General features: G+C 36.0%; 1 protein-coding gene across 3 annotated transcripts in view; it reads right to left on the reverse strand.

Annotated features, from left to right (window-relative positions):
• Positions 1-1,997: 1,997 nt before the first annotated feature.
• PPM1B (protein phosphatase, Mg2+/Mn2+ dependent 1B) overlaps positions 1,998-21,221 on the reverse strand; it is a 90,903-nt gene continuing 71,679 nt past the window's right edge. The window contains exons 6-7 of one of the 3 annotated variants that reach the window (XM_040453881.1): positions 2,884-2,928; positions 1,998-2,144 (exon numbers count right to left, since the gene is read on the reverse strand). In XM_040453881.1, the coding sequence (XP_040309815.1) occupies positions 2,884-2,928 (45 nt within the window). In that variant the 3' untranslated portion in view covers positions 1,998-2,144. Of the gene's footprint in view, positions 2,145-2,883; positions 2,929-11,122; positions 12,900-13,753; positions 14,822-21,221 lie in introns of those variants that run through there. The other 2 variants (XM_040453882.1, XM_040453879.1) reach the window with 2 other exon arrangements.

Raw genomic sequence — 21,221 nt, forward strand, 5'->3', positions numbered from 1 at the left:
GGTACTTTCAGAAAGACGTAGAAAACCAGAGTAGTTGCAGGAAAGGGTCTTAGATGATAAAGACAATTGAAGCCGTGCCATCTGATGAGTGACCCGGGGACAGAACAGAGTAGATGCTAGGAGTCACAGTAGCTGCTGGTAAATGTTTGGTCTCAAGAGCTAATAAGACAAATGAAGGGGAGAAACAAAGGACCAGTGAGCCCACTAGAGCCCAAGACAAAATAGATTCTGGTCCTGGAGGGTCAGGCCAGAGACTGCTAAATGGTTTTTCCAACTTTGAGATCCTATAAATGTACACTTAAAGATCTGACCAGGTACAAAATCTGTTACTCTGTTTTTCAAGAACACACAAATGACAATCCTTCAGAACTACTATGTTATACCTTTTGAGACTATAAAACTACAAATCATTCAGAATTTGCTTTCTTGGCCACTTTTTATCTCAAATGGACAAATGTGTGTGTGTGTGTGTGTGTGTGTGTGTGTGTGTGTGTGTGTGTTTCCCCCCTTGTTTTACTGAGATACAAGTGAAATGTGTGTGTTGCTTTTTGATGGGAAATCAGTCTAGAAAATGTAATTTATTTTGTCCATTCCCCCCTCTGCTAGTGTTAAAGCAATCAGCATTGTATAAATTTTTCTTGGTGAAAGAAACTTCACTAGTATAATATAGTACACATTTATACTGTAATAGGGGCTACTCTGTCTTACCTGCTATTTTCATGCATGGTCCACCCTGAAAAAGCAAAAAGCCCTAAAAAAACCATACATACAATACAAACATGGGTCATTAGAAAGGAATTCCTTTTACACAGCCAATCTTCCAGATACATTTAATTTATGGTTTTATTTATATAATTGAGGTTACCTCCAGCTACCTGGAAATGTGTGGTATGGTATGAACCTAATTCTAATCAATTCCAATTTTGTCTTAAAGGTATATCTTAGTACACTACAAACGTGCTCTAGAAATAACTACTACATAGCTGAGATTGCCATAAACCGCTTTCACCATTCTTCTCAGAGATTATGCAAAACTTGAATAAACCCATGCAATGCACTAAAGAAATCTGTTATTCTACATACTACATCATGAGATTACCCAGAGATCAAAACATGAAAGGAACTTTTCCATGGCTTTCCCTAAAAGAAATCATCTACTGTCTTTGCAAAGTTTTGCCATATTACTTCCTAGCATATTTATACCAGTTCTTTGGAAAAGCAAGAATTAAACGTGGCAGCCTTTGTGCTCAAGGATCAAACTGGGGTTCCTTTTTTCTTACCAAACTTTCTTGCACCTTTCATCTCAGGGTGGAAATACAATCTCTCAGAAAGGGAATGTACATAATTACTGTGCAGTTACAGTCATTTACTACTCTCTGATTATCTAAAAGTAAGTTAAATGGAACTGTAATAAAAGGCACCAGAGGGGAGCTTACTTAGGTGATGTGTTTTCCAAAAGTAAAAAATTTTGGCCACTGGAAAAAGTATTTACAAGAAAATGCCTGAGCTGGTTTCTTGTGTGACCAAGATATCCACTACCTCGTATATTTTTAAACACATCTTTGACATCATCTAATTAGTTTATAATGACATCATCTAATCTAAGGGGGTTAAGTTTTGTATTCATGTAAAACAAGCCAGTTAAAAAACTTACTTCCCTTTATATTAACTATAAACACTGAACCTCATTTCAGAAGAGGTCTGGGGCATCACAAATACCAGAACCAAAGAAAGATGTTCTTACATGAACATTAAGAGACCCAGGAACTTCTCATTTAAATGGCACTTTTAGGAGAAGGGCAACAAGAATGACAGATTCAAGACTGCCTCTAGCCATGAGAATCCTTGGAATAAAACCAAAATCCTGCCCCAAAGCCACAGGTGTTTATCACATGGACAGAGATTTAGAAAGGTGCAATGACCGTTTTTCTTTGCCTCCATTAATGGGCTGTAAGATTACAGGTTAATAGAAGTATAAATAATGCAATTACACAATGTTGAGTTCATTTTTCTTTTGGGTTAAAAAAAAAACAAAAACCTTCATGTCCTTGTACTTTTAGGGGCTTGGAAGGTCTGCCAGCCACTGCCTTTCTTGTCACCAGAGCCTTGTTGGGTTTACAGATGGACATGCCCGAGACTGCCATCTGGTGGAAATGATAGAAACTGAAATGATTTTGTTGTTAAATGGTTAAGTACATTGTCTACAAAGAAGGTACGAATTAAAAATATATGAAGGGGGAATGTCTCATTCATAACAGCAGTAATAAACATAAAATAACAAGGAATTTACTTAAGAAATGGGTAAAAAATATGAATAAAACTAAGACTTCAGTGGGGAGTGGGGGGAGGCATAAACACACTCATATACATAGAAAGATGTAGCATTTTCCCGGAATGGAGCTCTTCTCTGCTAAAGATATCAATGACCCTCCCCCACCCATTAATCTAAGCATATGACAACTCAATATTCATGGGATTTTTATTTGGTAGAGAAAACTTGGCCAAATTATTCAAAAGTTCAAATGGAGAAACATACATTCAATTTTTGTTAAAGCAGGGTAATAAGGAAGCACCTTCCCTACCAGATGATAAAATGTATAATAAACTATGGCACTTAAGATGACATATTGATACATAATACAGAACACTGAAATGGGATGCCCATAAAAATACAAGCTTATACAAGAATATATAGTATAAGGGCATTTTCAAATAAATGAGAAAAGACTGGCTTATGTATTAGCTGGTGTGAGGGGAAAATGGAAAATACCACATTAGGTTTTCGCCATGTAGTATTACCCCGAAGTTCGTTCAACTAGCATTATGTATTTATAATAAAAAGAGCAAAGTCATAAAAGAAAATATATGTAAATATTTACTTACTCAGAATGTGAAAAGATTGTCTATGTATACAACTGAAGGTTCAAACTGTTAAAGAAAATGATAACATTCTAAAACTTTTGAACTTTATTTATTTAAGTAATCTCTAATCCAACGTGGGGCTCGAACTCAAGACCCCGAGACCAAGAGTTGCGTGCTCTTCTGAGCCAGACAGGCGCCCCAAATTCTAAAACTTTTGAATATAAATAACCAAGGGATGCTTCTCAAAACTCATCAAATGGAACACCGAAGATCTTTGCAGTTTACTGTCTGTACATTTTACTTCAACTTTTTTAAAAAGCACAACAAATAATAAACCCCATTATATTTCACTTCAAATGGCATATGGCGGATAAAAGGATAATCTTTAATATTTTTGACCAAAGATAGCTATCCAATACTATTCAGATCAGAGCATCTTAGCTCTCTAGTGCCTCTCCAACCATTGCAGAAAGGCTTCATTCTGCCTGTAGGAAGAACCCGCATAGAAACGAAAATTTACTGTGTAACAAAAAGCACAGAAATAAAGTATCATGACATAAGATTTTGGGGGGAAAAAAACCCCATGGTATTGACTTAGTAGTTTTTGAGGAATTAGGTCTTTTCCGTATTGGTAGATGTGTTTTATTCTTAGTTCCATCCCTCCAATATCCTTATTTAAAAAGACAAATGATAATAAAATAGTAATTTGTGGCATATTTAAGAGAATGGTTGATTTCCTAACTATATAGAGATCTCACAAATCAATAAATGAGCAGAAAATATGCAAATGAAAAAGGCTTTATTAAAAGATATAAAAATCAGCCAAAATGAGGAAAAAATGTTCAATCTCAGTAGTAATCAAATATAATTGAGAATTAAGTCAAGAAAATATCACAAATTACAGTATCTTACCCACCAGTTCGGCAACGCGCAACAGTTGAAAGAAAGCAAAAGACACAGGCATTTTTGTATCCTGTTGGGATTATAAATTGGTGCCCTCTCCCCAAAAGGCAATCCAGGACGACTAAATTCACTTAGTTTCTGTATTTTATTTTTTATTTCAAAATTTTATAAAAAATTCAAATATACAGAAAATTGCAGAAAAGAATTATGATATCCTTATCTAACTGCCCAGATTTAACAAACGTTAACATTTTGATAGGTCTTTGGGGGGCTGGGGGTGGAAATATAGATCTCACACTTCCCAATGCTTCCAAATAAACACTGTCCTAAATTAATGTGTATCATCCCCATGCATGTTTTATACATATTATTTACCTATAAATTATATATCAAATTCCAAGATTTCGTCATTTTCTGTGCCACTCTTCTAATGCATAATTAAGAAAAAATTAAACGACAAAATGGTGCTTTAATAACACTTAGGATTACTTTATACTTATTGTCATAGGGTTTTATTCCCCAGTAAGCTCTACGCCCAACGTGGGGCTTGAACTCATGACCCCGAGATCAACAGTTGCACGCTCCACCGACTGAGCCAGACAGGTGTCCCATAATAGGTTTTTAAAACAGACTTTTTACAAACCTTACATTGTCATTTGTTTTGCTTACACAATAACTTTGCTTCTATGTTAAATCATACGTAATCATCTTTAAGACATTTTAAACAGCATTGGAGTTAACACGTGTAGTCCCAACCATATGCAAAGCCCCACCGTGGGCCTGAAATATGAATTGCTATTACCAAGTCAGAGCAACTGTGCCAGGACAGATGCCTAGCAGATGGCTACTGTAAGATGCCACTGACCTAAGATGCTTCTCGGTCTCAAAGGTATTAAGATAGTGCATTTTGGAATAAATTTTGGAGATTAATGCTGTTACTTAAATGACGTCCTTTTAAAACCTGCCATTTCTCTCAGTATCACATTCTTAGAGTATTAAAAGAGGGTTCACTGCCTAAGGGAGATAAGCCAAGAGCAACTAGCTGCTGCAGGAGCAGAGGATTCTCCGTCCAGCCTTCCCAGCATTTCACTAAAAACCCCAGGAGAAACTGGTTTATGCCAAAGGGTACTTGTGAGGAGGTTGAGTTATTCTTCCTTGGCAACATCTGCCTTAAATGAGGAAAATGGTCTAGAGACAGTCACTTCAACGGCCCACAAGTTCACATACTTATCGGCCAAGCCGAAGGTGAATCAAGTAACGCACTTAAACTGGGGCCAAAAAATTCAGGAACTGAGACAAATACACCCGTGACATTTAAAAGAACCAAACTGATGCGAAAAACATGATGAACAAAACATCAAATTTTAAATAAAGACAATCGTGGTCACTGAATTTTCCTTTTGCCTCAGGCTTCAACACAGCACGACAGGGCTCTTTTACTGGTCCAGCCTTACCGGGGAAGGAAAGGGGTCAGAATGACCTCTGGGCTAGTTTAACATGTAAATGTGCAACAGGAACACACAAAGGAACTCTCATAAGCAGGGTGAAAATTCTTCAATACTAGATGCCAAAACGGAAGCAGGCTGCTAAGAAGTAGAGTGTGGATTATTTAGTTGTATTTTTATGAAAGGGAACTACGTTTATGTAAGAAGGTGGCAATGCGTACCTGCCAGGTATCAGCATTTATGAGGCCACAGTAACGAAAACATTGTGATATCTGACAGGGTTGCTCAAAAAAACAGAACAGAATTTAGAAATAAGAAGTGCATCATGTATGTAGGAAACTGGTATGAGACAGGGCTAGCCTGGTATGAGACAGGGCTAGCCGCAATTAGCTAGCGGCCTGCCGAAAATTAGATTCCTGACTTCATGCTATATAAAATAGTAAACTCGAGATGGATTAAAATCCTAAATATATGTGCTTGGGAGATAGGATGAAGACTTTACAACTACTGGAAGCAAAGAGAATATGTGAACTTGAGATGGTAATGATTTCTTGAACAAGAAAGACAATAGTACAAACCATAAAAGACTGATAAATAACAAGACCCCATACACAAAGTGCGTGTGTGCACATATATGTATGTGTGTATATACACACATATATGTATACACACATATATGTATATGTATATATGTGTATACATATGTATATATGTGTGTATACACATATACACACACACATGTCTGTGTGTGTGTATATATATATATATATATGCATATACACATACACATACATATTGAGAGATACTAGGTTTTGTAGCACTTATAAGCAAAGGTTAGTATCCAGACTATATAAAAAAAACTACAAACGAGAAAATGGCAAACCAAAAAGAAAAATGAGCAAAGGACATGAGCAATCATTTCAGATGAAACTCAAACAGCCACACATACAGAGATGTTTGCCTCACATGGAACCAGATATGCAAATGAAGACATACTATTTCATGTTCACCTAACTGGTAAATTTAAAGTCTGACAATACCGGCATTAACTGAGAATGGAGATGGACAGAGAAAAAGGAATTTCTGTACATTTCTAGTGGAAATGGAGACTAGTATACACCTTTAGTAGAATGCATTTGCATTATTAACTTGAAGACATGACTACTTAATAACCTAGTAATTTTATCTCTAGGCAAATACTAGAAAAACACTAGTACATGTGCTCAAAGGGACACATGCCAGGACACCCACTGCATCAGTTTTTTTAGTGGAGAGTTACAAATAGTCTAAATATCCCTTGATGATGAAATGGGGACTACACTGTGGGGTAGTCACACAAAAGAATACCAATGTATTTCTCAACCATTAGCTTGTTTTATAGAAGAGGGGATGTAGAGGTAATAATGTGAGCAAATAAACTCAAACCTGAGGTTGGGAATAACACACTTTCCTCCCCGTAAATACCACTCCCCAACCCCTGGCCCAAATCAAAACTCACCCAACATGGTGGGTGGATGTGGGAGGGAAGGAGTAATGAGGTGGTTGACCCCTCGTGGTGGGTGATATTTGGCCTTTGGCACAACTCCATTCCCCTTCCCCACCTCCTAAATATGTAAATCTGAATACTTGGGTAGATCACAAATCAAAACCTGTAATTCTCATTCACAGTTCAGCCCACACACTTCTGAGTTTCCTTCCTTGTAAAAGAGCGTAGGTCTACTTTCATTTGCCAAGTCATATATACATACACTCTGACCCTGGTGACCTTTAAGCTTTTCAAAGTCAAAGAACCTTTACTCAAATCAAATCTTCTATGGAATCCCAACAAGTACCACAGAAAAAAGCAGAACTGCTCTGGAGGTTGAAAAACGGCACCCTTGTCATTCTAACATTTTAGGGAATTTGAACTAGATGAAAATTCTTAAGACTATTAGTTTATTGTTGAGTATAAATCATTTTAAAATGTTAACTATTGGGGCACCTGGGTGGCTCAGTTGGTTAAGTGTCCGACTTCGGCTCAGGTCATGATCTCGCCGTGGTTCACCAGCTCGAGCCCCGCATCGTGCTCTCTGCTGACAGCTCAGAGCCTGGAGCCTGCTTCGGATTCTGTCTCCTCTCTGCCCTTAGATTGTACTGGTCCTCTTCACTCAAATACATGCCCAAGTATTTTCATTAGAGATAGATGTTATGAGAAGAAAAATGAATTTGTTGTACAAATTTAATTACTAAAGAAATTACTATTGCCATTATAGACTAGTGTTATTAGTCAAGGGGGGAAAATCCCAAAACTTTGATTCCACCCATATTTGACGTTCATTTATTTTTGAGAGAAAGTCAGAGCGTGAGTGGGGGAGGGGCAGAGAGAGAGGGAGACACAGAAACCGAAGCAGGCTCCAGGCTCTGAGCTGTCAGCACAGAGCCCAACGTGGGGTTTGAACCTATGAGCTGCGAGATCAAGACCTGAACCAAAGTCAGACACTTAACCCACTGAGCCACCCAGGCGCCCAATTCCACCCATACTTGCAAGTTACAGTTCTTTTTTGTGCTGCTAGAGTTGTGGATATGAGAGATAAAAGAATCACTAACCTCCTAATACCAAGATCATGTACCCTTCACTCCTGAATTAGAGGAGCATAGCTACCATTTAAGCAGGAAATGACGTATCTAGTTAACAGAAGTATCTGACAGGTAGAATGAAACTAAAACAAAATAAGGGGCCGAGGAGAAGAGACCACAGTCAAGAAACACAGCAAGTGAGAACAGCAGGGATGTAGTCACAGCCTGAAAAGCAACTTATTCTGTATTAGTAGCTAGCTGGTTTACTTCTAGACCACAACATAACACACAATGCACAAAAATAAACACTTGCTTAGCGTTCTCATTAGGGCTTACGGAAAATTCCCAAAGTTGAATAGGAAAACAAAAAAGCAAAAAACAAAACCTTAAAGCAACTGAACACAAAAATACAATGCAAAACAAATTGTTATAATGCCCATAAGAGTTTATTTGCAAAAGCAAGTAACTCTTCAAATTGCTTTGAAGTACCTTAAATTCTACTTGTGATGACTTTTAGCTTTTGTATTACAAATACAATGGATTTTCTGCGCTTTGAGCATTGTATTAACATGTGACACAAACCACAATATGCTAGTTTTTACTTACTACTATTTAGCCACCCAAAACAAAATGTGCTCTAAAATCTTCATCAAATGCTTTCCCTTATTATTAGTTAAATCCGATTAGTGCCAAAATACAAATAAAGGCAATTTGGAAGAGGAAATGTGAATTTGAAATCATTGAAAAATGCAATCTATGATTTGGCAAGTAAAAGAAATTCAATGGCCAAGTTCCAGTTAATTTCAATAACTGAAGTTTAACTCCAGTAACATAACACGGACGCACTGGTCTGACTGCATACTTTCACGCGTCCAGAAAACACACACAGTTTTCTGATGACCAATTTGTTGTCTAAAAACTAACTTTGTTCATAACGTCAGAATACTTATTTATACAGTCTTCCTCCATCAAGTATTTCAGGTAGCTTAGTTTAGAATATGAATTGGTGAGGCTCTAATTTCCAGCTCAAATGTTGGGCTAATATTATAGTAACCTGTCTCCCCAACTCATGACCATTTCCCTGGTCATTAAAAGCCATTCTGAAGCCTAGCTTGTGGGGGGGGGGGGGGGGAGGAACACCTCAGGGGACATGGCAAGCACCATCATTTTCACATAGGAAGACTGACTCATTAATGTGGAAACTTCATCTGAGTTTTAAATTTTGCTACAGTTTCTTATGAAGACCAAGGATCTACTTATGTGGTTGGGAGAGAGCCTGACAAGCACTGTGAAAAGACATCAAAACCCAACTGAATCCCACACATCCCCAAAATAAAACTGACCTAAGGACTTAAGGAGAATTCAGAGTTGCAGTTACTTTTAACTAAACACATTTAAAACCAAAAGCTCAAGCAGTAAGTCTTTTAAGTCAATATTATAATTACCAAGCCTCATAATTGGGCAAGAAACAGGAGACAAATTACAAGTGCTTGCTTTTTTTTTTTTTTTTAACACTTCCATGGCAACTTCACTCAACTCTGCTTGAATGTTCAGCTAAGTGAAAAACCTTAACAAAAAAACTTCATAAAGCCCCCCTCCATTTAATGGTCATTTAAAAAAAAAAAGTCCTATCTTTATCCGGCCAACGTGACGTGACATCTCAGGTGTGGTAAAACGACTTAACACAAATCTGTAGTCACCCAAGACTTTGTAAAAGACTAAAATGGACCTTTCAAGGAGGTCTATGAAATCAGAACTACGTCCTTAACAATACTAATACTTACTATTTTTTCAACATGTTGACACTTGCATGGACCGTGCAAAAGAAATAGTGGGTAACAGTGAAGACCCCTCGGTGTGTATCCAGACAGACAACAAACTAATCAGCTGCTACTGTTCTCTTCGTGCCACACACAGAGAAAGGGCAGGGGCGGGGGGGGGGGGGGGACCTGTTTCACTTAATGGTGTCCTTGATTAAGCAGGAAAACTTTTTTTTTATTACACCTTTATCCTTGAGTACACATCTTTTGAGTATCTTAGGTGATGAAAAGGGAGGTACCGGCTCCTGTAGCATGCTTGAGTGTGACGGCTGTCACTTAAGCTGTGTGCTGAACTAGCCGCTTTCATGAAGCACCATTTTGCCTTGAAAGAATGACTGACAGACTATGGTTATTCAGCAGACATTTTCTCCGAAACAAATGAAGTAATAAGCCTGTCGCTTAAGGAAAACAACTGACAATATTTGTTGCTGGTGACAAAATTTCACCTTTCAAATGACAATTAGAATTTTGAAAAATCTGTATCCATCACCGTGAGCCTGACAGCTTCCCAATACTTAACAAGATTTTTTTCTGAGGAGATCAGTTATAGTAACAAGAAAATCTTAAACACTGCATAATAATGTGTCAATATTCTACAGAAAGCACAATTCGATGAAACGGTATTTTCCAAAAGATCAGTGTATGATGTTACAAAATCATGCCAAAGTAGGAGATCCATTCAAACTCCAACAAGATAGAGCAAATGGATTTTAGTGTAACAGAGTACGAAGCTGATCAAGTTGCGGATTTCACACTGCATCCAACCTTCAAGAAACTACCAGCTCTGAAGTTCTGACAGTATATCAAACAAAATATTCAAAATTACCTGAAGCTGTTAAAATACCCTTTCCATATACGTATTTTTGTGATGCCAGATTTCTTCATATACTTCAAAGTGCCACATTGCAACAAAATGAATGCACAATCAGACGTGAGAATCCAGCCCAACATTAGAGTTTACAAAAACGAAAACAAGTGCTATTTGTCACACGTAATTTTCTAAATTTGGAAAATAATTATTTGTCATGAAACAATGTTATTTATGTTAACAGTCAACTGATTTCATTTTTTAGTGAATAAAAATAGTACACAATATAAATGTCTTGGCTTTAATTTCTAATACAATAAATAAAACCCACAAAAGCAGAAGTTCTTTGGGATCTTTGATCTTCAAAAATATAAATGAAAAAAAAAAGAATATAAATGGGTTCTAAGACTAAAATATTTGAAAACAGCTGGACTAGAAAATTCAGATTAGTGAAGACTGAATTCAGGTTTTTCTTCTCATTCACACATTATTTGTATGTCAAGGGCCACTAGACCACTTGAAAAGATGGCATAAAAAATGGTTTTGGAGTGAAGAAGGAATTAGTCAGTATTGTCCTATACAGTTTGGATAATTCCTCTTTGGGATTATAAATCACCCACATGGCTTTGCATGAAAATTTCACAATAAATATTCCAACTATGTAAAACGTTAAAAAAGAACATTCAAAACTGGACTTTTGCTTTTAAAAATCATACCAAATAGTAATATGTCACACTGTTTTTATCAATTCTTTATTTAGGTAACAAGTTGGTTATGTTCACTGCATTGTATGAAACATCACAATATCTTACTGGAAAGGTACTATCAGTACAGGGTTGGATCAGAGTGGGCAGTATGAACAATAAACCATTTTGCATTCTTCATTCCCTATCTTTTTACAACCCCCCAAACCCGGTAAAGGGACAGATAGCTTTTAACATCATCATGTAAAGCACTTTAACTTACAAGGCTAAAATCTAAGGAATAAATAAAATATATTGTGGCAATAATTCCTTTAGACCAAAAATCAGGTGCACAATAAATCAAATGATCAGGAAAGCTGTCTGTATTCAAATGGTGTGGCTCTCCAGAAACAGCTTCAGGAAAATGTTACAGAAAATATCATGAATTCCATTTCACACAGGACCAGATGACGACTCATTTTAACTACACACAAGGGCAATTACATCCTGCTGAAACACAATTTAAACATATAGGATAATGTTTACAAAGCATCCACAACATGTAAACCATGTACAAATGGATACATTCATTGCTTCTCCTACCCCAATAGCTTCTTTTAGATAAATATTTTACTCTTCATGTTCAGCATTAATTGGATTTTACTACATGCAAAACTCAAAAGAATTCAAGAATTCAAGGTTATTGTAAAAATAGAATTAAAATAATCTTCAAGTACCTTATGTGATAGCCACTCTGTACCGTGCCCAATGTTATAAAATGAAAGGTTACTGAACCCATGAAAATATCTCTGTAATATTTCCTTAGATCTAAAATAGATAATTTTAAATGTATTTATAGTCATTTCAATGTGATATTCTGAGCTTTTAAAATAACGTAAACAATTAAAAATTATACCAAATTACACATAAAACTTGTATCTTAAAAGCTGAAAAGGTAAAACTATAGAAACCCACATGTAAAACAAAAATCACAATTTACATTATAAAGGCAAAATCTCATCATTTAAAAAAATTTGCAGCAGTGAGATGTCAAAGCAAATTATAAATAGCCATAAATTAACCCATTTGGTTTCAAAAGATTTTCTAGTGAGAGTTGAAGGATGTAGTAGATACATGCATAAAATTTGTGAGGGTTTATATTATTGCCAAATACACTTTATCTTGAAGCAGGCAACATTACAATTTGGACATTATCGGAGAACCCAGTTTGGTAATACAGGTAAAATTAGAAAAAAAAAATTAAATAACAATTAATAATAAATATATATCCTATAGTAAATTGCTCAAAGGAAATCTCAAGCCACAGAGCTGCAAAAGGCTTCCAACGTGGTGAACTGAGAAAGGAGCATCCCATACAATTCTTTACTCTTACATGCTTATATGTTGTGTGTCTTGTCTAAAACAAAAACAAAAACGAAAACATAATGTATCTTCAGAGTACAGCTAACTATATTCCCATGCACCTTGGGCACAGTTTGTAATTTGTGGTGAAATCACTCCGTTGGTTCCTAGGGCCCAAAGTTCAATACAGGTGTAACCAGTATGCCTGAGGTTGGCGAAAAATACTGCAGTACAGGCAATGCTACAAGTGGCAATTATCAGAAAACACAAATATGAACAAATGGTGGGAAATGCTAATGATTTTCTGCTCATATCACAAAACGGTGGGAATCCACAAGAATATGTTTCCCTTGTATTGAAGCAAATTGTGATTAAAAGTTTTTTTTCCCCCAATTTTCAGAATCAAAAGCATTTTAGAAGGTTTATAAGGCTACCATGGGTCTTCTAGATCTCCAGCACCCTACAGGAAGAGAAAAGGAAGAATATTATTATTATTTACCTACACCACTTCCGGGTTGGATTGAATTTCAAAAGAAAACAAAATTAGATGAACAAATTACCTTCCTTTGTTTGAAAAGGCACTTTTACAGAGAGCTGTGTGCAGTGTATACCTTGTGTACACACATGGGTCTATCTACTACAGATAGGTAACTGGTTGGGTTTTTTCCTCCCCTCTCCACCAAATGCCTTCCTCTTTCACAAACCACTTAAAAACATTCTGGCATTGGAAAAACAGATCAAAACATCAGCTACGTTCGAAGATCCAAAGTTTCACCTTAGCGCACGTTAAGCAATTTTAGATACGTGATAAATAGAAACACGAAGGAGAGAAGTTAATGTTCTACATTCACAAAATAATTTAGCTGTAAAAAAAATTTCCCCGTGTGACTCCCGTATCTTAAAAACCTATTTTTAACAACAACAACAAAAAACTCGTATCTGCCACTATGTAAACCATCCTGTGATTCTTGCCTTTGTTAAGAGCTGATGAATATTTACAGCAAAGATCACAGTCTTGCAATCTTTAAAACGCTCATCATGGCAATTTTCCGACATGTCTATGTGTGTCCATACTGTCCAAAGATTAGTATCACAAAAGATTTTGTATCACAAAAAGGGGATAAGAAACAGAATGGATTTGAGTAAGCAAGACTTCTCAAAATGTTTTCTTTTAGTTACTGAAAAAAGCCAAGCCAAAAGTTTTCTAAATGGTATATAAATACAAATGAATTTCTAAGGGGCATTTTTCCAATATACCAAACCTGGTTGTTAAAAAAAATTTTTGTTTTGATTTAAAAATAAGTACAACATGCATAGATTATTCCACATCACATGCTTTATTTGGACTTGAACACTTATAATTTCATTCTAAACACTTGGTTGACATACATTTTGATGTATGTAGTTAGGCTATACAGAATGTACAAACCAAAGCTGTATCAATAATACATAGATTTTTCAAAAAATAGGTTTCAATAAAGAATACAGAGAAAGGAAAAATAACCACATATGCAATAGCTCAGAACTTCTAAAAATAAAACTACAGAGATGTAAAATATAAACAAGTCAAAGAACACACAAATCATCATCCTTGGAAAAAAAAAAAAAAAAGTACAGGCCAGCATCTGCCATTCTTTGAGGAACTGAAATTACTAAAGAAAACACAAATTTATTACAAAGCTAACGATGAGTGTTCTAGTATGTAAAATAATGTGAAGCAATATAATTCTACATTAACAAGTTTTTCCACAATATAATGTAATCTCGCTTATCAGTAATCTCTAATCCTGTCTAGTATGACTTTAACTATTGATTTGAATAACTAGTAGCCTCATTTCTGGCATACAATAGGAAATGACATATAACTTTATTAAATTCAAAGTTCTAGAAATAGTCCACTTTAAACTGATAAAGGTGTATGCAAAGGCCTTCTTTAAAAAACAAGGCTATATGAATGTAATAAAACTAGTTGACCAAGGGTTCAAATAACAAAACGGTTCTATAAATGCATACATTACACTTCCTAAGTAAAAACCATCAAATCAAAGATCACAAAAATATTACCACGGAGTCAGGTCACATGGGTTTACCACTCATCTTTGTCCCTGCATCTTCATTATAGCTGTCTAATTCAGCAAGATCACTTTTTGATTCAGTATGGCCTTCCTGCATTGTCACTGGGCTTCCAGCATCACTGTTCGAAGAAGGAGCTGTGGCAGCTTGGTCAGCCGGGCTTTCTTCTCCCTCTACTTTAGCTAGCCTGTAACTAGTCAGCATCTCCTCCAGAAGTTGTCGGTAGTTTCCCCTATGATTAATTCTCATTTGCCTGAGAGCTTCCACCAATTTTCCCTGTGATCCACTTTCCTCTGCTTCCTCGGAGGCCTTTTTTTAAGATTCAAGACCCCAGTGTCAGTAGACAAACTAGGATATCACATGTATATCATAACATATCACAGCAAAGCACTCATTTCTCTACCACGAGTAATATAGGCTAAGCACGAGAACAGTTCATTAGATACGTATCAAGTCTTACTTGTGTCAATGAAAACTTCCAATGGAAATATCAAGTCGATTTTAGCAAATTACCATTAACTAGTTTACATCTTATTCCACACTGTCATTTGAAGCTCCATCTGAAATTTACTCCGCTATTGGAATTCAACAGCAACACAAGCATTCCTAAAACTGACTTACTTATAAAAGAAAAACCAGTAATTGGCTATAATGGTTTAGTACAAAAGGAAATTAGTGTTTAAAGCAACAGGAAAGGACAGAAAAGCAGGCCATTAGAACATTAGTTTCTTCATCACTTCTGCAAAATGACAGGTAGGAGAGGAGACACAAAATGTAAAACTATAAATTTAGACTGGATTTTGGGGAAATTTTAATGCTTCTGTGGATAAGAATTTTATTTCCTTTTTGTATTTAAATACTTCAATTAAAACATTTCTAGATAAAAATAAACGAGTTATTTTAAACATGATAATAAGATATGAATAGGAAACTACTCACTCCTTTCCTATTTTATTAAATTTTGGAAAACTTACAGGTTTCTACAATAGCAGCTGCTTAATCTCGTTAGCCGAACACGCTCTCACATCAAAGCTGATCACAGTTAAGCTGACAGTCTAAAAGGAAGAACCTTACATCATGTGCCTCCTGATGTGATGCATTAGGGAGTGTAGGGCCATGTCCTGTGTGTTCTTGCCAAACATGTTTAATACAAATTTAATAAAGCGAGTTCCCAATTTACGGGAAAACAGGGAATAGAGGACTGAGTTAAAGGACACAAGAAAACAATCATATGATCCAGAATGTAGGACATGCTATACAAAGCTGGCTCAGGCCCTTCTTTTTCAGTGGCAAGGGAAAAAAGAAAGTGGGGGCTTGGTTACAAACTTCATTAATATGCTTGACTTATACCGTAACAGCCTGATTAGACCATCGTTTAAAATAACTACTGTAACAGGCATTCTAGGGACAACTGGGAAAATCTGGAATTGGCACTAGATGATAATCTTTATCTTATTAGGTATGATAATAGTATTATGGTTATAATACTAGATTTATGGTTGGAAAGATGCCCTCATTTTTTTCTTTTTTTAAAACTAAGCTCTATACCCAATGTAGGGCTTTAAGTCACGACCCCAAGATCAGGAGTTGAATTCTCTATCAACTGAGCCAGCCGGGCACCCAAAATGTCCTCATTTTTAAGAGCTTCATGCCAAAATATTCCAAGATGATGTCTGCAATGTACTGTTAAAAGGTTCGTGAAAGAAAGGGGGAAAAAAAGTAATATACACACACACACACACACACACACACACACACACACACACACACAGATAAAGCCAATATGGTAAAATGTTTACAGTTGTTGAATCAAGGTAGAAGGTGTGTAGGTGTCCATTGTGATCATTTCAATTCTCCATATTTGGGAGTTTTTATCATAAACTGTTGGGAAAATCAGGGCGCCTGCCTGGCTCAGTTGGTTAAGCGTCCGACTTCGGCTCAGGTCATGATCTCAACAGTTCATGAGTTCGAGCCCCACATTGGGCTCTCTGCTGACAGCTCAGAGCTTGGAGCTTGTTTTGGATTCTTTCTCTCTCTCTCAAAAATAAATAAACGTTTAAAAAAAGTTGGTAAAAAAAACTCTAAAAAAAATGGTTACTGATCTAGATCTGACATAAACTTTTAACCATCTCTGGAAACTGATACTCTACAATTCTGCAACAAAGAAAGAAAGATATGCTGATATAACCACATAATAAATAGCAGCACTTATTAGAAAAATGAGAGCACCTGACTGCTTTGGGGGGGGAAAAAAGTGCCCTTGTGGCAAAAAGCAAGAGATGATACTGTGCATTGTGTATGTTTTTATGTCTATGTATATGTCTATCATCTGTTCATTTTAGGATGTTACATGTAAAGTGCCTGGGAAGACAGGAAATACAGCAATATACAAGTGATGGTATTGGATAGTGAAGTTATTGATGCTTTATTTTCTTTGAATTCTCCAATTTTCTACCTCAGGTAGGTTAACTGTCAAATAACTTTTAATTTTTTTTCCTTTTTAAAAAGTTTTTATTGGGGCGCCTGGGTGGCTCAGTCGGTTAAGCGTCCGACTTCGGCTCAGGTCATGATCTCACCATCCGTGAGTTCGAGCACCGCGTCGGGCTCTGTGCTGACAGTTCAGAGCCTGGAGCCTGTTTCAGATTCTGTGTCTCCCTCTCTCTCTGCCCCTCCCCTGTTCATGCTCTGTCTCTCTCTCTCTCTCAAAAATAAAAAAAAATAAAACGTGAAAAAAAAATTAAAAAAAAAAAGAATCTAATCTACTAAGTTCTTTTTTTAAAAAAATAAAAAAATATAAAAAGTTTTTATTTATTTAAGTGATCTCTACACACAACATGGGGGCTTGAAGTCAAGACCCAAGGATCAAGAGTCGTGTACTCTTCCAACTGAGCCAGCCAGGTGCCCCAAATAACATTTGTTTTTCTTAATTTGCAAAATTTACCGGGTGGCGAAAACATAATAAAATGTGCTCTGTTAAGATTTTTCTTATTTTTTCTCCCTTACCTTTCCTTATGTGCTAAATAAACATGTTCCCCTAAAGTTTCTCATTTGAATCTATTCAAGGAAGGTTAAGAAGGAACAACTGGGTGAATGCTTGCTAATCATAACCTTATTGGTCTTTAATCAAGTTTTCCAAAAGGCAATTTTCTCCTTGATAGTATATCACAAAGAACTTTCAGTAGAGGGCATAAGAATCTCCCCACCTCACCCCCCTGACCCAAAAAAACTCAACTCCCTTTTTATAAATAAATTAAATTAAAAAAAAAAAAAAAACCTTCTAGGGCATTGAAACAAATTCTGAAGTGATGATCAACCCTAATTTCGTACCAGGACTGCCTGTGGAGCTTTTCAAATTATATACATACTGAAGTTTTTAGCAAATGATATTCACACTCATTGGGTTGGGGTGAGTTTAAACTTTTTTTTTTTTTTAAAGCTTTATTTATGTAAGTACTCTCTACACCCAATGTGGGGCTCAAACTCACGGCCCAAGACCAAGAGCTTCACGCTTCTAGCCCGCCAGGCGCCCCCTCCTAAAGTTCGATCACATGATATTTAGATTCACTGGGGTGGGGTGAGTTTTTTAAAGCCTGCCAGGTGATTCTGATACACAGAACCTGTGATACAGACTCTTCTTACTGGAACTTATTGATGAAAATGTTATGTTAGTTGCATTTCAATTTTGGTGGGTTCGAAAGATACAGCACCTCTTGCTCTCCAACTGACACCTGTTACTACAGCAAGCATCTACTATGTCTCTGTGGATTCTGTAGGAGTGCTAGCTGGGGCGGAGTAGCTGCTTTCAAAAAAAAAAAAAAAACATTTAAACCAAACTTGTAAGTTAAATTGGGATGGATTTACAATGGCTGCCATCACAGAGCCACTGAACTGAAAAGAACTTGAGCTAATGACCACATTTAAAAGTCATTTTATCTCAAGACAAATTACATTTCCCTACTGTGCTCGATAAAAGATAGATGGATGAGACCTCTTACCCAGCCATTTCATTGGACTCTTCACAATACTGTTTTGCAACTCTCTTATGGATTTTCATTAATATTAGAAAAGGAACCTACTGTTTGGCTGTACTTTTTTTTTTACCTGAACTCATATATACATTACATCACGATTACACATCTATTACAGCCATCAGTTCCACCTTGCAACTGTTAATAAGTCTTTCCAATTAGACTGTAAGCTCTCTGAGGTAAAGAGAATTTCATATTCCTTTCTGTAATTAATGTCTGTACTTGGAACTTCATGCATATTATCTCATTTAATCCTCATAGGTACCCTACCTAATAGGTACTGCAACCCTTATTTTTATAAGTGAGGAAATTTATAAGCTCAGAGAGACCGAAGTTATTTATCAGAGTGAGAATGCTAGTTAAGTGACACAGTTCAGATTGTATACAGGTATAATTAGCACCAATGTCCCCCTGCATGTTCTTTTGAATACATGATGGTAACCATTTTTGCGTAGCAAATGCCCCATATAAACAGACACTCACTAAAGAAATATTGCTTAAAATTATTGTAGAAGTGGGTCACAAATTATTTCATAGTCAAGTCTACAATGCATTTCCTTGATACAGGAGACTAATGAAATTATAGGACAAAAAAATTCTATTAGATGGGATGGTTTAAAAGTACTCTGCAAACTAAATTAAAGGCAATTATGGAGATGAGAATATAGACCTTTACCCTCTGTTTTTATTTTCAAGGTTTCACTGTCATCTAGACAAGCACAGTTTAAAAGAATCAAATCTCTCATGAAAATACTGCTTTCTCCAAAATAAGACACTGGAATATAGACAGTGAACAGAAGGGGGAAATTTTTAAGCACATTTAGAAGTTAAACTTTAACTAGCTAGTATTTATTTGCAGCATTTGTTAATGCAGTTGCCATAAGCAAAATTCTTCAAACGACTAGCTAAAACAATGGAGAAAAAAGTAAAGAATAAATATTTACTGTGATTTTGGTACAGTCCTATCCTCTGCTTCTCAGCTAAAAATAACTTTTAGAGCTAAAAATTCTCAACTATGAGTTCATGAGATAAAATTAACGACGACTAAGGAAGAATCTAATTAGCTGTTATCTGCAAGGATTATGTAAAATTTAATGAATACGAAATCATTTTAAAGAGTCATTTAAATGATCAAGACCACACAGCTTAGAGAAGCAGTATGTCGTACCATTCTTAAAAATAGACTAAAGTTTGGCATATTTTCAAACAGTATAGATCTTCTCCATAAATATGTTCTGAGAAGTAAAAAAGAAAAAGATTTACCAAAAGACTAGTACGCACACAGTCCTGAAACTGTGATATAAAAATGTAAAAGCAGCTATGTTTACTGTAACTGATCTATTTGAAATTATCAACAGAAAGGCTATATATAAAACTTAAAATGTGAAAACAGAATACAAAGATTCTTTTGGGCTTTTGTCCGGTCTTTCCTCCCTTCTCAAAAATTCAAATGCCTTAAAAAAGATTTTGGATTAGGACAAACAAAAATGTGTACTATTTAAAAGAAAAATAACTGATAAGATATCGGGCTTGGCTGCTTAGTTTCAAAAACTTTATGAAATATTCCTCCTCAAAACCAGAGTATCTTAAGACTATTAAACAGGAGATTCACAAAAGAATGAGGAATGATTTTGCATGGCTAGTAAAGAGATGGGGTACAGACATATATGTAATCTCTAAATATCTTAGATAACACAGAAAGGTGTAAAGACAATGGTTCTGGGAATCCCCATGCCTTAGACTGAAATTCTGGCTGTATCATTTATTTAGCTTTGCAACCTAGGCTAACTACTTCCTCTCCCTGACTCTCAGGCTTACCTCTAAAAGAAGGGTGTTGAGGATATCACCTATGACTGTATACATATCCAACAACTGGACAGCTACAAGTCCCCCCTTTGCCCTTGGAAAATCATCAACCTATATGGCTACTTGATCAGTAATATACTAATTAAAAAGCATTTTAAGTATTCTTTGAGGGAAGAACTTAACATTTTTCCATGGAAAATATAAAACTCTATACATGTACTTTCATACAAATTAGCAACCTCAGATTATTTTTTTTAAATATATGACTTAAGGATAGTCTGAAGCAAACACCTAGAAATTAATAAATAGAAATGGCTCTTATTTAGCAAGTATTTACTGAGTTCTCACCACATGCCAGGCACTGTTGTAGGTGCCGGGACTATAGCCATAAATAAATCAGATGAAGTCACAGATCTTGCAGAAATTTAGTTATAAGACGCAACCTAGTTTTTTTTTTTTTTAAGATTAGAACCTAAACCAATGAAATAGCTTATTTTTTACTAATCTACATACCCAGTGTGGGCCTTGAACTCATGACCCCAAGATCAGGAGTCACATGCTCCATCTAGTGAGCCAGCCAGGCACCCCAACCTAGCATTTTGGAAGAAAAAAGCCATGATCTCAGAGCCCTGCCTAAGGTAAGAACAGTTTAGAGCAAAATGCAGTTTTACTTTTTCTGGTCCTCTAGGTGATTGTTCTTTTGGGGTCACAGACGCCTTTGAAGAACTGATGAAAACTGCAGACATACTATACTTCTCGTTAAAAACTGCATATGTACACACATAAACACATTTTCAAAAACTTTCTGGGGATTCACAGACCACCTAAGAATTCCTGCTAGACTCTTCCAAAGATTTTACTAGGTGGGAAAATGT

This window comes from Herpailurus yagouaroundi, unplaced genomic scaffold (assembly GCF_014898765.1).
Source record: "Herpailurus yagouaroundi ecotype Mexico unplaced genomic scaffold, PumYag 210, whole genome shotgun sequence".
Lineage (NCBI taxonomy): Eukaryota > Metazoa > Chordata > Mammalia > Carnivora > Felidae > Herpailurus > Herpailurus yagouaroundi.